The sequence below is a fragment of the Oncorhynchus gorbuscha genome, linkage group LG11, assembly GCF_021184085.1.
Source record: "Oncorhynchus gorbuscha isolate QuinsamMale2020 ecotype Even-year linkage group LG11, OgorEven_v1.0, whole genome shotgun sequence".
Classification (NCBI taxonomy): domain Eukaryota; kingdom Metazoa; phylum Chordata; class Actinopteri; order Salmoniformes; family Salmonidae; genus Oncorhynchus; species Oncorhynchus gorbuscha.
The window spans coordinates 68,739,228-68,757,009 of NC_060183.1; the positions used below are offsets into that span (position 1 = coordinate 68,739,228).

Here is a 17,782-nt window from a genome sequence, read left to right on the forward strand (position 1 = left end):
AGCAAGTCTCTTCTTATTATTGGTGTCCTTTAGTAGTGCTTTCTTTGCAGCAATTTGACCATGAAGGCCTGATTCACACAGTCTCCTCTGAACAGTTGATGTTGAGATGTGTCTGTTACTTGAACTCTGTGAAGCATTTATTTGGCCTGCAATTTCTGAGGTTGATAACCCATTATTTTTGTTTGTTAACCTTTATTTAACTAGGCAAGTCAGTTATGAACAAATTCTTATTTACAATGACGGCCTACCCCAGCCAAACCCTAACCCGGACGATGCTGGGCCAATTGTGTGCCGCCCTATGGGACTCCCAATCAGTGCCGGTTGTGATACAGCCTAGAATCGAACCAGGGTCTATAGTGATGTCTCTAGCACTGAGATGCAGTGGCTTAGACCGCTGTGCCACTCGGGAGCCCCTAATGAACATATCCTCTGCACCAGAGGTAATTTTGGGTCTTAATTTCTTGTGGCGGTCCTCAGGAGAGCCAGTTCCATCATAAAGCTTGATGGTTTTTGCGACTGCACTTTCCGGATTGACTGACCTTCATGTCTTCAAGTAATGATGGACTGTCGATTCTCTTTGCTGTTCTTGCCATAATATGGACTTGGTCTTTTACCAAATAGGGCTATCTTCTGTATACCACCTCTACCTTGTCACAACACAACTGATTGGCTCAAACACATGAAGAAAGAAAGACATTCCACAAATTAACTTTTAGCAAGGCACATCTGCTATTTGAAATGCATTCCTCATGAAGCTGGTTGAGAGAATGCCAAGAGTGTGCAAAGCTGTAATCAAGGCAAAGGGTGGCTACTTTGAAGAATCTCAAAAATAAAATATTTGAATCCATTTTAGAATAAGGCCGTAACGTAGCAATATGTGGAAAAGGGGAAGAGGTCTGAATACTTTCTGAATGCCCTGTATTTCAAAGACTAACTTACAGAGACCAACATAGACAGACAGCATTCAAATGGGACTCAGTAAAACACATTTGTTGTTAGGAAGCTATCAAATTACAGTACTTTTGTTTTGAGGTCAGTGTCTGCCAGCTGTTGTTTAACTCCGTTACATGTTACATTTTTAAAATTCATTTTTGTACTGTTTGGTTTGTCTAAGCATAAAGTAAAGGAAAATGTCTGTGTTCATGTTTGTTTTGAGGGTAGGGACAGGTTTGGGGAGACAGAGGGCAGGCAAATGTCACTCATAAATCGGTTTTGTTCGGTTTCCTCATCTTTTTCCATAATGGAGCAAACCATATATAATACCTTATATACAGTTGAAGTGGGAAGTTTACATACACTTAGGATGGAGTCATTAGAACTAGTGTTTCAACCACTCCACACATTTCTTGTTAACTAACTAAAGTTCTGGCAAGTCGGTTAGGACATCTACTTTGTGAATGACAAGTAATTTTTCCAACAATTGTTTACAGACAGATTATTTCACTTTCACTTACTGTATCACAATTCCAGTGGATCAGAAGTTTACATATACTAAGTTAACTGTGTATTTAAACAGCTTGGAAAATACCAGAAAATTATGTCAACGCTTTAGAAGCTTCCGATAGGCTAATTGACATCATTTGAGTCAATTGGAGGTGTACCTGTGGATGTATTTCAAGGCCTACCTTCAAACTCATTGCCTCTTTGCTTGACATCATGGGAAAATCAAAAGAAATCAGCCAAGACCTCAGAGAAAAATTGTAGACCTCCACAAGTCTGGTTCATCCTTGGGGACAATTTCCAAACGCCCGAAGGTACCACATTCATTGGTACAAACAATAGTACGCAAGTATAAACACCATGGGACCACGCAGCCATCATACGGCTCAGGAAGGAGACGTGTTCTGTCTCCTAGAGATGAACATCATTCACCTTCACCTTGTGAAGATGCTGGAGGAAACAGGTACAAAAGTATCTATAGCCACAGTAAAAGTCCTATATCGACATAACCTGAAAGGCCTCTCAGCAAGGAAGAAGCCACTTCTCCAAAACCGCCATGAAAAAGCCAGACTACTGTTTTAACTACACATGGGGACAAACATTGTACTTTTTGGAGAAATGTCCTCTGGTCTGATGAAACAAAAATAGAACTGTTTGGCCATAATGACCATCGTAATTTTTTTTAGGCAAGAGGGGTAGGCTTGCAAGCCAAAGTACACCATTCCAACCGTGAAGCACGGGAGTGGCAGCATCATGTTGTGGGGGTGTTTTACTGCAGGAGGGAATGGTACACTTCACAAAATAGATGGCATCATGAGAAAAGAAAATTATGTGGATATATTGAAGCAACATCTCAAGACATCAGTCAGGAAGTTAAAGCTTGGTCGCAAACGGGTCTTCCAAATGGACAATGACCACAAGCATACTTCCAAAGTTGTAGCAAAATGGCTTAAGGAACACAAAGTCAAGGTATTGGAGAGGCCATCACAAAGCTCTGACCTCAATCCTATAGAAAATTTGTGGGCAGAACTGAAAAAGCGTGTGTGAGCAAGAAGGCCTACAAACCTGACTCAGTTACACCAGCTCTGTCAGGAGGAATGGGCCAAAATTCACTCAGGTTATTGTGGGAAGCTTGTGGAAGGCTACCCGAAATGTTTGACCCAAATTAAACAATTTAAAGGCAATGCTACCAAATACTAATTGAGTGTATGTAAACTTCTGACCCACTGGAAATGTGATGAAAGAAATAAATGCTGAAATAAATCATTCTCTCTTCTATTATTCTGACATTTCACATTCTTAAAATAAAGTGGTGATCCTAATTGACCTAAAACGGGATATTTTTACTCGGATTAGATGTCAGGAATTGTGAAAAACTGAGTTTAAATGTATTTGGCTAAGGTGTATGTAAACTTCCGGCTTCAACTGTATACAGTGCCTTTGGAAAGTATTCAGACCCCTTGACTTTTTCAACTTTGTTACGTTACAGCCTTATTCTAAAATGGATTTAATTGTTTTTCCCCCCTCATCAATCTACACACAATAGTGACAAAGAAAATGACAAAGAAAAAAGTTATTTATATACTTATGCTAATGTATTCCGTTACAGTTAACTGTCCAAAATTGTAATCAGTAACGTAACCTTTGGATTACCCAAAGTCAGTAACGTAATCTGATTACATTCAGTTACTTTTAAAGATTACTTTCCCCTTAAGAGGCATTAGAAGAAGACAAAAATGTATGTTACCAATTGAACTAACTATTGCAGAATAAATCAATGTTAAAGTTTACATAGCTGGCCATATATGGATGTTGAATTTAACTTTATGGGTTGGTTATATAGGCTTCTTCTAACCCAACGCTTTCTACTAAATATAAGAGTACGATTAAATTATATCCTTACATTAATACTTATAATTTATAAATCCCAAAATATATGTAGCAACTACAGATTGCCCCTTTAAGTCTATGAAAAGTGTACGAGTTTGAGTATGTCTCCATTAGGCCTATGGATTAATTTTTTTATCAGCATGAATTAGATTGAGCAATAAAAGCCCCACTTCTATTCCATAGGCTGGGATCCGTACTATGCAGGTGTAGCAAGAGCACATTATTCACTGGCTGTCCACTGGTTTGAAAAACAATGATTGATAGGCAACTTAAACTTCTTGAATTCAACCATTATTGGGTTCAAATACACATTTAGATTTGTGAACAGCCATCCACAACAACCACAATCTGTAAGGTGCAAATAGCTAAATGAGAGAGCAGCAGTGTGATTCACATCAATGCGCTATGTAGTTCAATAATAAGTGATATCCGTATCGCCGTAGACGACACCACTGCTGTCATCCTCACCTCCAAGCGTTTATTCAAGATGGATCATCTTGAGACATAGCTTGGACTGTAGCCTACAAAAGCCTATTCCTGCTCTGTCCCGCGATTTATCAAACACATTTGGTGTGTCATCATAGTGGTCTCTGACTTGTGGTCAGACTCGCTCAGGTGGAACAAACTTAAACGTGCACCATTTTCAATACGGATTTGAATGGTATTGAGAAAACAGACAAGTGTCAGAGAAGTGTCAAAGAAGCCACTCCTGCGTTGTCTTGGCTGTGTGCTTAAGGTCATTGTCCTGTTGGAAGGTGAACCTTCGCCCCAGTCTGAGGTCCTGAGTGCTCTGGAGCAGGATTTCATCAAGGATCTCTCTGTATTTTGCTCAGTTCATCTTTGCCTCGATGCTGACTAGTCTCCCAGTCCCTGACGCTGAAAAACATCCACACAGCATGATGCCGCCACCACCATGCTTCACTGCAGTGATGGTCACAGGTTTCCTCCAGACGTGACACTTGGCATTCAGGCCAAAGAGTTCAATCTTGATTTCATCAAGTCAGAGTCTTTAAGTACCTTTTGGCAAACTCCAAGCGGGCTGTTTACTGAGGAGTGGCTTCCGCCTGGCCACTACCATAAAGGCCTGATTGGTGGAATGCTGCAGAGATGGTTGTCCTTCTAGAAGTTTCTCTTATTTCCACAGAGGAACTCTAGAGATCTTTCAGATTCACCATGGGGTTCTTGGTCACCTCCCTGACCAAGGCCCTTCTACCCCAATTGCTCAGTTTGGCTGGGCAGCCAGCTCTAGGAAGAGTCTTGGTGGTTCCAAACTTATTCCATTTAAGAATGATGGAGGGGATTTGGGATTTTTCTTGGGGATTTGCAATGCTGCAGACATTTTTCGGTACCCTTCCCCAGATCTGTGCCTCGACACAATCCTGTCTCGAAGCACTACAGACAAATCCTTTGGCCTCATGGCTTGGTTTTTGCTCTGACATGCACTGTCAACTGTGGGGCCTTTCCAAATCATGTTGAATTCCAATCAATTTGATTTACCAAAGGTGGACTCAAATCAAGTAGAAACATCTCAAGGATAATCAATGGAAACAGGATGCACCTGAGATCAATTTCGAGACTCATAGCAAAAGGTCTGAATAGAGTATTTCTGTTTTTTACTTTGAATAAATTAGCAAAAATATCTAAAAACCTGTTTTCACTTTGTCATGATGGGGTATTGTGTGTAGATGGCGTAGTTTAATTTTAAAAAATCTATTTTAGAGGCTGTAATGTAACAAACATGTGGAAAACGTCAAGGGGTCTGAAGACTTTCCGAATGCACTTTATATTGGCAAAAGGATACCTGCCATTTCTTACAAAACATGGAGAGAATTGCTTTTGTGTCTTATTGCTTCAATTCTCTACTCATAGTTGACAGAGCCTACATTGACTGAATTGAATTGTTGATGAAATGAATAGCATTTAGATTCTTGAGTTTCATTTATTGAATAATACTGACAATAAATAAATATGCTGAGATATGAGAAAGTTTGCTTGAAGAAATTGAGACCTTTCTCAAGAGAGCAACACCAGATGTGAATAATCTATTGTTGATAGAATCCTACATTTATTTTCTAACATCTTCGTTAATACTGTAATATAGTCCTGAGTCACATGTCGATATTGGTCAGGAGATGGAGAGTCCCATAACTGATACAGTGAACCAACGCAGTAGTGGTATGTACCAGTACATTTACATATTGCCCCTTTTGGACTTTGATGGACTAGGAGACCAAGTATAATCAGTCCGATTACTGGATCTTCTTGGTGAAGGAGTCCCAGAGAACAGCCAGTTGGGCCTTCAGGTCCTGGGCTAATGGGTCCAGCTTCGTCAGCTTCTCTCCATAGGGGGCCAGGTTCTGATGGACCTCCTGGGTTCTCTGGGTCAGCTGGGTCTGGAAGCTTTGGGTCAGAGGAATCATGCTCCTCTGGAACTCCTCCAGGTTCTGGTCCATTTTCTGCATCAGCTCCTCAGTGTAGGGGCCCAGCTGGGCCTGCAGCTGCTGCACACTCTTCTCCAGGCTTCCCTTCAGCTCCTCACTCTTCTGGAGCAGAGAGGCCTTCAGCGCGTCGGAGTCCAGGGCCTCTGCATAGGTGGTCACATCCCTCTTCATCTCCTCAAGCTGCCTCTGGAGGTCCGCGTTCAGCTCATCAGAGTAGGGCTGCAGCTTGGCTGTCAAGGCGCTCAGGTCTTTCTCCAGACGAGCCTTCAGCTGCTCAGCCTCCTGGGAAAGCTTGGCCAGCAAGTCCTGAGTCAGAGGAGTCACCTGACCACGCATGGCCACAGTGTACTGGCTCACAGCATCAGCACTCTCTGTGATCATGGTGCTATGGAAACAGCGAGAGAAAGGTCAATACAGAAGCCAAGTCATTCAGGTGAACAAACAGGTAGTTGGTTGAGTAGGTTTCAAACTCTATTATATTGTGTTATTTTCTACATATTGAGACTTACTTGACTTCGTGTGCCACCTCTGACTGTCTGATCTTCTGCAGGGCATCGTCAGCCGTGAGTGTTGCCTTGGCAACATAGTCCCAGAATGCGTCTTTCACTATGTCCAGCTGTTGCTTAGGCTGGTCCTGCCACAGAACATTGGCATCGCAGCCTGTAGGAGAGACCGTGGATCATTTTATTTACAGTCTAGACGGTGTCTGAGATGAAACGTTTGCATCTGTCATTAATATAACACTAGAGTGTAACATGATTCATTTTCTACTTTAGTCCTGTAAAAATAAAAGGCTATGTATTGAAAAACATATTCTCCACTCACCAGTGAAAACAGCAAGCGCAAGCACCACGAGGACCTTCATGACCAGGCTATAGGCGTTTCATGGAGAAAAGATTTAAGTCAGTTTCTCATTCATGATATATTGTAGCCTATGTGACTAGAGTCAGCTCGTGACTTACCTGTTTAAGATAGCTTGTGTCTTGACCTTGTGTCTGGTAGTGGGTGTGTACTGCAGGTGTCAGGGCTGGGAGTATATATAGGGGGCGGTGAGTTGGAGTGAAGAACAAAGTCCAGGACTGAGTGCCCTGTTGTATGTCCTCCTGTCACTCCTACTGCCACATCATAACCTCAGTACTCTGGGGACACGTTATGGGGACCAAGTGATCATGCTGACACCATATATTTATATATTTTACATGTACATTTAAGTCATTTAGCAGATTCCTTCATTCAGAGTGACTTACAGTTAGTTAGTGCATTCATCTTAAGAGGTGGCAATAAACGCATATCACAGTCATAGAACGTACATTTATCCTCAATGAAGTAGCCATCAGAAAAGGCCAGTATGGGCCATCATAGAGATGTCATGTAATGATAATGTTATTCTGCATAGACTTACTTCATCTAGAGCAATCAAATGGCTCAAGAATTAGTTGATGATAGGTGAAAGCTGATTATTATTCACTTATTTGTATTTCAACTACGTAATGAGGGTTAGTAATGAAAGGACACCTGCTCTTTCCATGACATAGACTGACCAGGTGAATCAGGTGAAAGCTACAGTATGATCCCTTATTGATGTCACTTGATAAATCCACTTCAATCAGTGTAGATGAAGAGGAGAAGACAGGCTGAAGAAGGATTTTTTAATCATTTTTAATCCATTGAGACATGGATCGTGTATGTGTGCCATTCAGGTGAATGGGTGAAGTGCCTTTGAACGTGGTATAGTAGTAGGTGCCAGTTGGGTGCCAGTTGCACTGGTTTGAGTGCGTCAAGGACTGAAATACTGCTGGGAGTTTCACGCTCAACAGTTTCCCATGTGTATCAAGAATGATCCACCACCCAAAGGACATCCAGTCAACTGGACACAACTGTGGGAAGCACTGGAGTCAACATGGGCCAGCATCCCTGTGGAACGCTTTCTACACTTTGTAGATTCCATGCCCCAATAAATGGATGTTATTCCGAGGGCAAAAAGGGGTGAAACTCAATATTAGTAAGGTGTTCCTAATGTTTTGTATACTCAGTATACGTATGGTGACACACACTGATGACTCAGTAGACTCTGAACTTTCATATTGTTATATCATATAAGAGACCATATAAATCAGGTTAATTATGTATGTAGGACTGAAGTCCTCTTGTAGTCAGTGGTATGTCACATAAAGTTGCTTCATGTTTTAAAATGTACTCTAATCTCTAGACAAGGACATAATAAAGGGGTTTATTCCAAAATACATGTCCAATGTACAGAACCAGTCAAAGGTTTGGATACACCTCATTCCAGGGTTTTTCTTTATTTTTTACTATTTTATACATTGTAGAATAATAGTGAAGACATCAAAACTATGAAATAACACATACTGTAATCACTGGAATCACATAGTAAACAAAAAAGTGTTAAACAAATAAACATATTTTATATTTACATGACAGCTTTGCACTCTTGGCATTCACTCCACCAGCTTCATGAGGTAGTCACCTGTAATGCACTTCAATTAACAGTTGTGCCTTGTTAAAATGCGTTTGAGCCAATCAGTTGTGTTTTGACAAGGTAGTGGTGGTATACAGAATATAGCCCTATTTGGTAAAAGACCATGTCCATATTATGGCAAGAACAGCTCCAATAAGCAAAGAGAAATGACAGTCCATCATTACTTTAAGACATGAAAGTAAGTCAATGCGGAAAATTTCAAGAACTTTGAAGCGCTATGATGAAACTGGCTCTCATGAGGACCACCACAGGAAAGGAAGACCCAGAGTTACCTCTGCTGCAGAGAATAAGTTCATTAGAGTTACCAGCCTCAGAAATAATGGGTTATCAACCTCAGAAATTTCAGCCCAAATAAATGCTTCACAGAGTTCAAGTTTACAGACACATCTCAACATCCACTGTTCAGAGGAGACTGTGTGAATCAGGTCTTCATGGTCAAATTTCTGCAAAGAAAGCACTAGTAAAGGACACCAATAAGAAGAGACTTGCTTGGCCCAAGAAACACGAGCAATGGACATTAGACTGGTGGAAATCTGTCCTTTGGTCTGATGAGTCCAAATTTCAGATTTTTGGTTCCAACCGCCGTGTCTTTGTGAGACTCAGAGTAGGTGAACGGATGATTTCTGCATGTGTGGTTCCCTTCGTGAAGCATGGAGGAGAAATAGAATGTATGAGAAACCCAAATAAGTGTTTGCTTACTTTAATGGTGCCACACTATAATTTGGAATTCTACACAATCTATTTCTGTGCTCTCCCCTGAGAGTAGAATTGATCTAAATGCCACAGGGCTGTTCCACTCCTAACAAGTGGGTGGAGTAACTCACAAATTAACACAATTCAGAATAAGACCACCTCAGAAGCAAAAATTGTGTTTGTGAGTGTTTTGTGGTCAGCTTGCGAATATGGCTATATTATGGAGTTGTAATATATTAGTTGTGGCTGTTGTATTTGTTTGTTTGTGTGACACACAACCATGGGGACCATCATCACAGAAGACCGCTGTGGCACGAGGTCAGCGATGCATTGTAGAGGTCAATGTTGTGTGGAAACAGTTTGTGGGCATACTGCCATCTGAACCCGAGGTGTAATCAGTAGTCCAAACAGTTGCGTTTTGCAATGAAAATGAAAGTTTCTATTGAACAAATTCAGGTCCCTCCCCGCTTCGTTCCATTCCGTTTAAGACACATTTTTCAACATAATCTGCTGGGGGGGAGGATATATACTTGGAAAGTTCTGTTGATGCTCTGGTTGTTGACAGCGAACACCTCCTCCACCCTCTCCTGGGGCTGTACCAGGACCTCTTCCACTGGAGCTCTGACTGGCATGTTGCCAACGTCTTGCAAAGGAATGTGATGAGGCTAAAGTAATTCATGGTTGGCTAGTATTGCCTGATTTTGAGAAAGTATTACCGTTTTCATTTCTCCTTTCTGATTTCTACAGGAGTGGAGGCATACAAGTCTTACTATATTGGGCTCGCTAAATGTACAGTAGCCCTTATCCAGCTATCCAGTTAGATGAACATTCATTTAAATAACTCTGTGAGAAGCATGGTGCCGTTTTGGAAGTTTACTTGAATCACAGTCTGAAACTGCAACAAACACAAAAGTACATGTTTTCAGTTACAGTATTATAGAGCACAGAATGTCTTCCACAATAACTGCAATAAATGTACAAAATTAGCAATAAGAGTACTCAATCTAGAGTCAAAAATCAAATAAAGTTACTAGAAGGCAACTGTATGCTTGATATTGCTAAGCTAGTTGTCCATAGGGAGAAATAGCTACTTTGCATTAGCTTCAGTGCTAACAGCCAACTCAAACCTTAATCTTTTACAGAAACATGAAAATGATGTGAAAAACATTTATCTTGTGTTAATAAACAAATGTACTTACACACATTGCATCTTACAAAGCTTATGTTGACGGATTGTAACTACTCTGTCACACCTGCAAATCTTACACATTACTTCACTTCTGAAACGGCTTCCTGTCACATAACACAAACAGGTCAATTCTAGCTGCTGTACTTAAACTGCCTCTAGGGGGTGCTAAACAAGTCCAGAACACTTACTACACTGAACCTCAATGTATACCAGACACAGATCCTTAAATACTACAGACACAGACTCTCTTAATCCATACCAGATTCACAGACCTTCATGGAGTATAGTCTAAGAATACCCTATTGTCTTTCAATCTATAACTGAAATATATTTTCTCAACCAACACCACCTTCTTAGACCCTCTCAATCAACACCAGATCCTCTGATCATCCAGATTAATGCCGTCAGTGGATTAGCCACACAGCTTCACAAAAAAAGTAGAGTAAGATGTTGAATGTGTGCACACACACACACACACACACGCCACAGCCAGAGGTCTGAGTGAGGTGGACAGGGAGAGAGAGGGAAACGAACACACTGATGGTTCACATGTGCTTGTGGACTGACAGGGTGGCTCAGAGAAGCTTTATTTCAATTAGCAAGGTGGTCTGGAAGTGGAGTAGCTGTGACATAAGGCATGACCGGCTGTGTAAATACGCACAAGGAGATGTAGTGCCAGCACACACACGCCATTACCTCAGCCTCAAAGCCTGACGCTCTCGTCTAGTCTCCCACGACACATTCTCTCCCTCACCACTGGTTATACACTACATCACATGTGAAATAGCTTCGATGCCCTCGTTATGAAATGTTCAGAATGATATATCTGGAATAAAGACAGTGCTGTACAGACAGTGGCCGTATGGAACAGAATTAAACAAAATGGTCAGACATTGAGGAAAATTAAGCAATGCATACAGTACACACTGTACCAGTATATTGAATATTCAATCCCAATTATGTCTCAAGATTGAACACATTTTATCTGTATAAATGAGGGTCAAGGTGTGCCAGTGTGTTCATATTAAATAATTGTGATGTGTCATTCTCAGAAGGCCAACGCAGCCTCCCTGAAGAAAAACAAACTCAGCCAGGAACGTTCATATGAGCAGTGAGTCTACCAGGATCTCCTAATTATTCCACACCAAGTCCTTTCCCCTATGCTAAAAATGACACAACTCAGAGAATATAGTCATCCTAACCATAACCTGTCATTTGTTGATTTAACTCTGAAGGAGTTCGCATACACCTCTGTGGGGCTGAATGAAGCCGAGCCAGGAGAGTAGAGGCAAAAGCCAGTCGGTTGAATTTAATGAGATCTCTGGGAGGTCAATAGGTAAAACTCTCCACTTGGGTTTGTTATTAAAGCAAAACTGCACTGCTGTAACATAGGGTTCATAGTACTGTAACAAAGTCTCCTCAGCCTCGGCACGCACACTCGGGTTTTCCTTCAGAGCTTGGGCTTGTTGCAGTCCCCAAACAAAATCATGCCTAACTCGAGAATCCCGACCCAGAAGTTGACCTCTATCGTCAATTTCTAGCAACTGTGTCCCTTACAGATCGTTCTTGTACATAGTGGCCTAAATATTGAGCCAAGAACATTAGTTGACATGTCTGAAAATTATTAGACAAGATCATGATATCTGAATGATCTCCCCTTGACAATAGTACTATATTATATCATGATTTAATAGAAGCAATGATCCTAGAATCTAGGATCCAGAATATAAACGATTCACACAGGTACACAGTAAGAAAACACAAACTGGACAGAAAAAACATACAGGAGACAATTTTAAGTAGTCATTTTTATATATAGGTATATAATCATATATTATACATTTAATACAGGCACATTGAGATCGATCATAAAGTGAACAGAAAAAAAAGTGGCTGAGATATTGGTAAAAATTGACATTTTATGAGAAATTAAACTAAACTCTCCTTTTGACAGACATATAAACAAACAAAAATCATAATGACAAGCTCCAAGAAAAATAAAAAAAAATCACTGGATGCTATGGAGAGACCGCAAGAACCAGCTCGCTAAATATACTTTGCATATATATTCAGTTTCTGACTGGAGGTTTCTCTAATCTTAGTGGGTGGATCGAGAGTAGCCGGCGCTGTTGATATGATATTTTAAGGAGAACTCCATAAAAATAAAATATCTGATTTTGATACGCTGTTCCCCTCTTTAAACGTTCCTTACATGCTACGTTGGTTTTCCATGATAACGCTTTAGTTTAGTAAACTCCAACTCCATTCGGATAGTCACACATTATTTGGTTGGGCCATATATAAAGTGTTCTGGAAAATATTATTTGTGTATAATTTTACCCCTCATTCAAATAAAGTCTTTGCCTCTACAATTCTTCTGAAGGTGGAGTCTTAAACTGTATCTTAAACAAATATCATCCTTAAAGGACCAATAATTCAAACCGTGATGATTAATCCATGCCTTACAAGACATAATTCTGACTTATTGTACTGTATACAAAACAAATCCTATTTTAGACATTGACTTCACAAATACATCTCGATCAACATTGTTAAACAATAATCACATCTCTCATAGTTCTAGAAGACTGGCCACATGGACTAGGTGTTCTCTCATAGTTCTAGAAGACTGGCCACATGGACTAGGTGTTCTCTCATAGTTCTAGAAGACTGGCCACATGGACTAGGTGTTCTCTCATAGTTCTAGAAGACTGGCCACATGGACTAGGTGTTCTCTCATAGTTCTAGAAGACTGGCCACATGGACTAGGTGTTCTCTCATAGTTCTAGAAGACTGGCCACATGACCTAGGTGTTCTCTCATAGTTCTAGAAGACTGGCCACATGGACTAGGTGTTCTCTCATAGTTCTAGAAGACTGGCCACATGACCTAGGTGTTCTCTCATAGTTCTAGAAGATTGGCCACATGACCTAGGTGTTCTCTCATAGTTCTAGAAGACTGGCCACATGAACTAGGTGTTCTCTCATAGTTCTAGAAGACTGGCCACATGGACTAGGTGTTCTCTCATAGTTCTAGAAGACTGGCCACATGACCTAGGTGTTCTCTCATAGTTCTAGAAGACTGGCCACATGACCTAGGTGTTCTCTCATAGTTCTAGAAGACTGGCCACATGACCTAGGTGTTCTCTCATAGTTCTAGAAGACTGGCCACATGACCTAGGTGTTCTCTCATAGTTCTAGAAGACTGGCCACATGACCTAGGTGTTTTGTTGTGCTGAAAAGTTATATTGAGGTTTCTTCAGATCACGTTTACTAGTAAGCGATGCGATTAACCATATCTACAAATAGTGCCTCTGAAAAGGCATCCTATTCGATAGTGCACTACTACTGATCAAAAGTAATGCGCTATATATTGTAGGGCATAGGGTGCCATTTCAGAAGCAGTGAGAACGTTAACAGTATCAACTGTACCAAATACCAGGGTCCGTTATCCACAAAGCGTCTCAGTGTAAGAGTGCAGATATAGGATCAGTTATCTTTTAGTTCATAATTGATCGTATTATATGGCCAGATCCTAGATCAGCACTATTACTCGGAGACGCTTTGTGGATATGGGCCAGAAGTTTACACGCATACAGTGTTCAGATGGCCACATACATGATAGAACACTAACAGTCCACAATCAGTGTTACTGGTGTGCCCATATCAATGTTTGTAATGAAAATACAGTACTGTGATCATTATCTATACTATCACAACTGTGGTTTTGGGGAGAAGGCATTGGAAAAGTTTGTCAAAAACACACGTCAGTGATATTGATAGAACTGCTACATAAGGTGTATGCATCTCTCCATCTAGGATATGTAGCCCTTCTAGATACAGGTCCTCCATTGGTATATAAGGCAAGAATGAACCACTCTGTATGAAATCGAGTCAGCACCAAGAACTGTTGTCTGTCTCTCTCCTCACAGGCAAACATGGCAGAAATGTAGCCTATCACAACTGGATAGCATCTTATTACCATTATCAAAAGATGACAAGGTATATTTTAAGGCATTTCTAGAATTGATTTGGCTAGATTGTGATAAAGATGCTCAGCTAGCAGGCTGTCCAGTGCTCTCAAATAGACCAAATGCGGTTTGGGAACAAAGATCACTGTCGGATCAAATATAGAAAAAATACCCCAGTAGAAAAGACAACATCATAGCAAAGACACAGAACTGAGACTGAGTCCACTGGATCAGCAGTTTCTGGAAGACAGATGCCTTTTGGATTGACTGGTGTAGAAACTGGACGCATTTTCCCTTCAACATCCAAAAACAAGATTATAAAACAACAACTTGCACAAGGTTGGTGCCTTTTCTTTTTGTTAGCGGTGCCGTTTGAACATACAAAAGGGCATAGAGAAAAGTAGATACTTTTTCAATGAATTTTTCCACAGAAAGAAAGAGGCACTGAGGTCAGTTAAGTTTTTTTTTTTTTTGCTTTTGAAAGAGAGCTGACCTTGTGTTATTACCAGTTGTCAGAAGCGACAGGACAACCGATTAATGTTGTGCCATGATAACATTTTAGAGAATCTGTTTAGTTAAAAAAACAATACAGCTTATACCTTAATTTCTTCATTGCACATGATCAGAATGAAAATAACCCAGGAAATAAAGGTCAATCAGAAAAAAACATGACTTGAGTCTCACAAAGTAAAATACTTGGTGATCGTACTTGCAATTGAGAAGAGAATGAGAGCGGGATGAGGGAGGAGTGTGGCATTTCCTCTCTTTCTTCTCTTTTCTCACTGTTTTACCCAGAATCTGTTACTACAAGAGCTTCAGTGGAATACATGCACAATTTACAAAGGAGAACAAATATATTTTTAGATTGTTAGTGCAGATTGTATTCATTTTTCCATTTTTTTTGTATATAATATGTATTTATATATATTCCATACATTGTTACATAACGAAACACTACGGTCCTGACTTTATAAAAGTCTGAATTGATCAGAAAGCATTACACTTCTCAACATCTATACATTTCCATTTCCTGACAGCTCAACATAATGTTTTATTTCATGTATTCTTCTTCTTTTTAAACAGTGTTGAATAATCAGCGCTGCTTTACTGTACTGAGGAGATCTCTGCTCGAGACAGACAAGGTACAATGGGACATAATGCAGTGTTTGGATGAGTCACAAAAAACCTGGTGTATTTCCTGCACCTCTCCAGTCTTCACCTCCCCTTTAATAAATAGGACAAAAAGGACTCAAATATTGAAAATAAATGTTCAATAAAGTCGTTGTGCTTGGGGGTCCAGGACGTTATGCATACTTAACAGTCTGCCATGTAACGACCTATAAAGAAGGAACACAAACATGGACCACTCAGGTTAGACAACTATATAGACCACATCATTCACATTTGACTAACCAAAAGGGAAAAGTCTCTTCACCTCAAGCCACAACATGAACATTGAAACAACAGGTGACAAGTTCATATATATTATCTGCAGCTCATCACGTCTACCTAGGTAACAACAGATCGTGTGGCGAGTAGGGAAAAAGAAACCCCATTCACAGTTTATACTGCTCTGCTTCATTCCTGCACCCATATGTTTCAGCTGCACAAGCCTTCATCAGTTGTCAGATTTTGTGTCTAGGTTTTGGTCCTATACGTACCTGTGGCAAACCTCTTCTTGTTGAGGGACAGTCTGTACCCGGTTCCCAACAGCTCTATGTCCACCCCAGACAGCGTGCTCCCCTCACTCATAAACTGCACAGCCAGGGTGGTTGGGGTGGACGGGCCATCGGAGAGCTCAAACTTAGCCCTCAGAGACCCCGAGCCTTCATTATCAGACTTCTCAGAGATGTCGTTCAGCTTCCAGAGAGACTTGTTCAGCTCTGAGTTCCTGGTGGAAAGAGACAAAAGAAGACTTGTGAATATGTAGCTTACACAAGTAGTTGTACTACCACACTCTGTCACAGAGACATGTAAACCATATATACACTATCACTACTTTTGTAATAGGAAATATTCATATCAATCAGTCAATACGAGTCAATCAATCATTCAAATCATCAATAACTAAAAAGTACTGATGTCCACATGTTCTCTGGTCGTTTCTCTCACCAGATAGCATTAGGCAGGGACTGCATGTTGGTGACCCCTCCATCTACATGCACTAGGACCTGTACGTTGGAGAGCGGGCCGGGACAGAGCATGGACTCTGGGTTGTAGTGGTAGTCCAGCCTCAGGTCAGTGGTGGCGGGGTCACACTTCCAGTACACTGCCAGGTTCAGAGGGGTCGATGCGATTCCTTTAGAGGACACCTGCACACACAGGGACACAGCATGAGGTCAGAGGGTAAATGGCAAATATCATTTGTCACGGATCCCTCCGGAACTTTCATTACCCCCTAGCCCCTATTCCCAGTGATTAGTAATTGTATAGTGTGACCTTGGTTTACCATTGTGCTGTGGATTATTGTTACAATGTCCGTTGGTTCATGTGAGTACCTGTGCTGTGGATTATTGTTACAATGTCCGTTGGTTCATGTGAGTACCTGTGCTGTGGATTATTGTTACAATGTCCGTTGGTTCATGTGAGTACCTGTGCTGTGGATTTCATGCCATTGTTGATTGCGCAGATGATTAGGGGTCTCGTCCCGTGTGTTAATCATTGTGCGCTTTTGTTATTTATTTGAGGTACTCCTCGCTCTTTTGTTTGGGTTTCTACCCTGTGTTTTGTACGGTGTTTGTTAGGGTTCCTACCCTGTGTTTTGTACGGTGTTTGTTTGGGTTCCTACCCTGTGTTTTGTACAGTGTTTGTTTGGGTTCCTACCCTGTGTTTTGTACAGTGTTTGTTTGGGTTCCTACCCTGTGTTTTGTACAGTGTTTGTTTGGGTTCCTACCCTGTGTTTTGTACAGTGTTTGTTTGGGTTCCTACCCTGTGTTTTGTACAGTGTTTGTTTGGGTTCCTACCCTGTGTTTTGTACAGTGTTTGTTTGTGTTCCTACCCTGTGTTTTGTACAGTGTTTGTTTGTGTTCCTACCCTGTGTTTTGTACAGTGTTTGTTTGGGTTCCTACCCTGTGTTTTGTACAGTGTTTGTTTGGGTTCCTACCCTGTGTTTTGTACGGTGTTTGTTTGGTCATCGTCCCCGTGTCTTTACACGGCACGCCGTAATTTGGGTAAGAAAAAAAAAAAACTATTACACATTCCTGTGCTTGTCTCCCAAATCATTCATACCAACATGGAAATATGATTGAAAGGAAGATATGATACCAAAAACAATTAATACATTCACAATACATTAAATAAATTCATTTACAAATTCAAAAGTGATGGTAATAAGTGTGTCATATTTGGAGTCAAAAAACATTTTACTTTTGGACTTTTGCATTATTACTACAAGAGTGAGTGTATGGTATAGGGGTCACAGTATACTAACGATGGTTTAGTTTAGTCTGGGACCAACCTGGTATTTGAGGATGTCAACGTTGTAGTAGGATGCAGCAGGGTTCTGCTCTGAGGCTTTCCTGAGGTACGATGTGAGAGCTTGCATGTTGAACCAAAAGTCCTTGGTATGAGCATCACTTTGCGAGGGATCACTGGATCACACACATGGGAAAACGATTGACTCAATTATTCATTGCTTTGCCTGGTGGATCTGTGTGTGTG

General features: G+C 40.8%; 2 protein-coding genes across 7 annotated transcripts in view; both read right to left on the minus strand.

Moving 5' to 3' along the window:
- Nucleotides 1-5,255: 5,255 nt before the first annotated feature.
- Nucleotides 5,256-6,844, minus strand: LOC124047934 (apolipoprotein A-IV-like). The gene is made up of 4 exons (XM_046368282.1): nt 6,734-6,844; nt 6,597-6,643; nt 6,281-6,431; nt 5,256-6,156 (listed from the first exon to the last, which is right to left on the minus strand). Exons 2-4 carry the CDS (start codon nt 6,634-6,636, stop codon nt 5,580-5,582), a joined length of 768 nt encoding a protein of 255 aa, XP_046224238.1. The 5' UTR covers nt 6,637-6,643; nt 6,734-6,844; the 3' UTR covers nt 5,256-5,579.
- A 5,106-nt stretch (nt 6,845-11,950) lies between these two features.
- Nucleotides 11,951-17,782, minus strand: part of LOC123989313 (F-BAR domain only protein 2-like) — a 108,780-nt gene continuing 102,948 nt past the window's right edge. For 4 of the 6 annotated variants that reach the window (XM_046290241.1, XM_046290240.1, XM_046290242.1 and 1 more), the window contains 4 exons: nt 17,580-17,712; nt 16,235-16,434; nt 15,784-16,013; nt 11,951-15,459 (listed from right to left, as the gene is read on the minus strand). In XM_046290241.1, the coding sequence (XP_046146197.1) occupies nt 15,437-15,459; nt 15,784-16,013; nt 16,235-16,434; nt 17,580-17,712 (586 nt within the window). In that variant the 3' untranslated portion in view covers nt 11,951-15,436. The remainder of the gene's footprint in view (nt 15,460-15,783; nt 16,014-16,234; nt 16,435-17,579; nt 17,713-17,782) is intronic. The other 2 variants (XR_006830551.1, XR_006830550.1) reach the window with 2 other exon arrangements.

Coding starts and splice junctions, on each gene's coding strand:
- LOC124047934 (XM_046368282.1), bottom strand. CDS start 6,636: ATGAAGGTCCTCGTGGTGCTTGCGCTTGCTGTTTTCACTG. Junction 6,432..6,596: donor TGCGCTTGCTGTTTTCACTG/GTGAGTGGAGAA, acceptor TCTCTCCTACAG/GCTGCGATGCCAATGTTCTG. Junction 6,157..6,280: donor GAGGTGGCACACGAAGTCAA/GTAAGTCTCAAT, acceptor CTGTTTCCATAG/CACCATGATCACAGAGAGTG.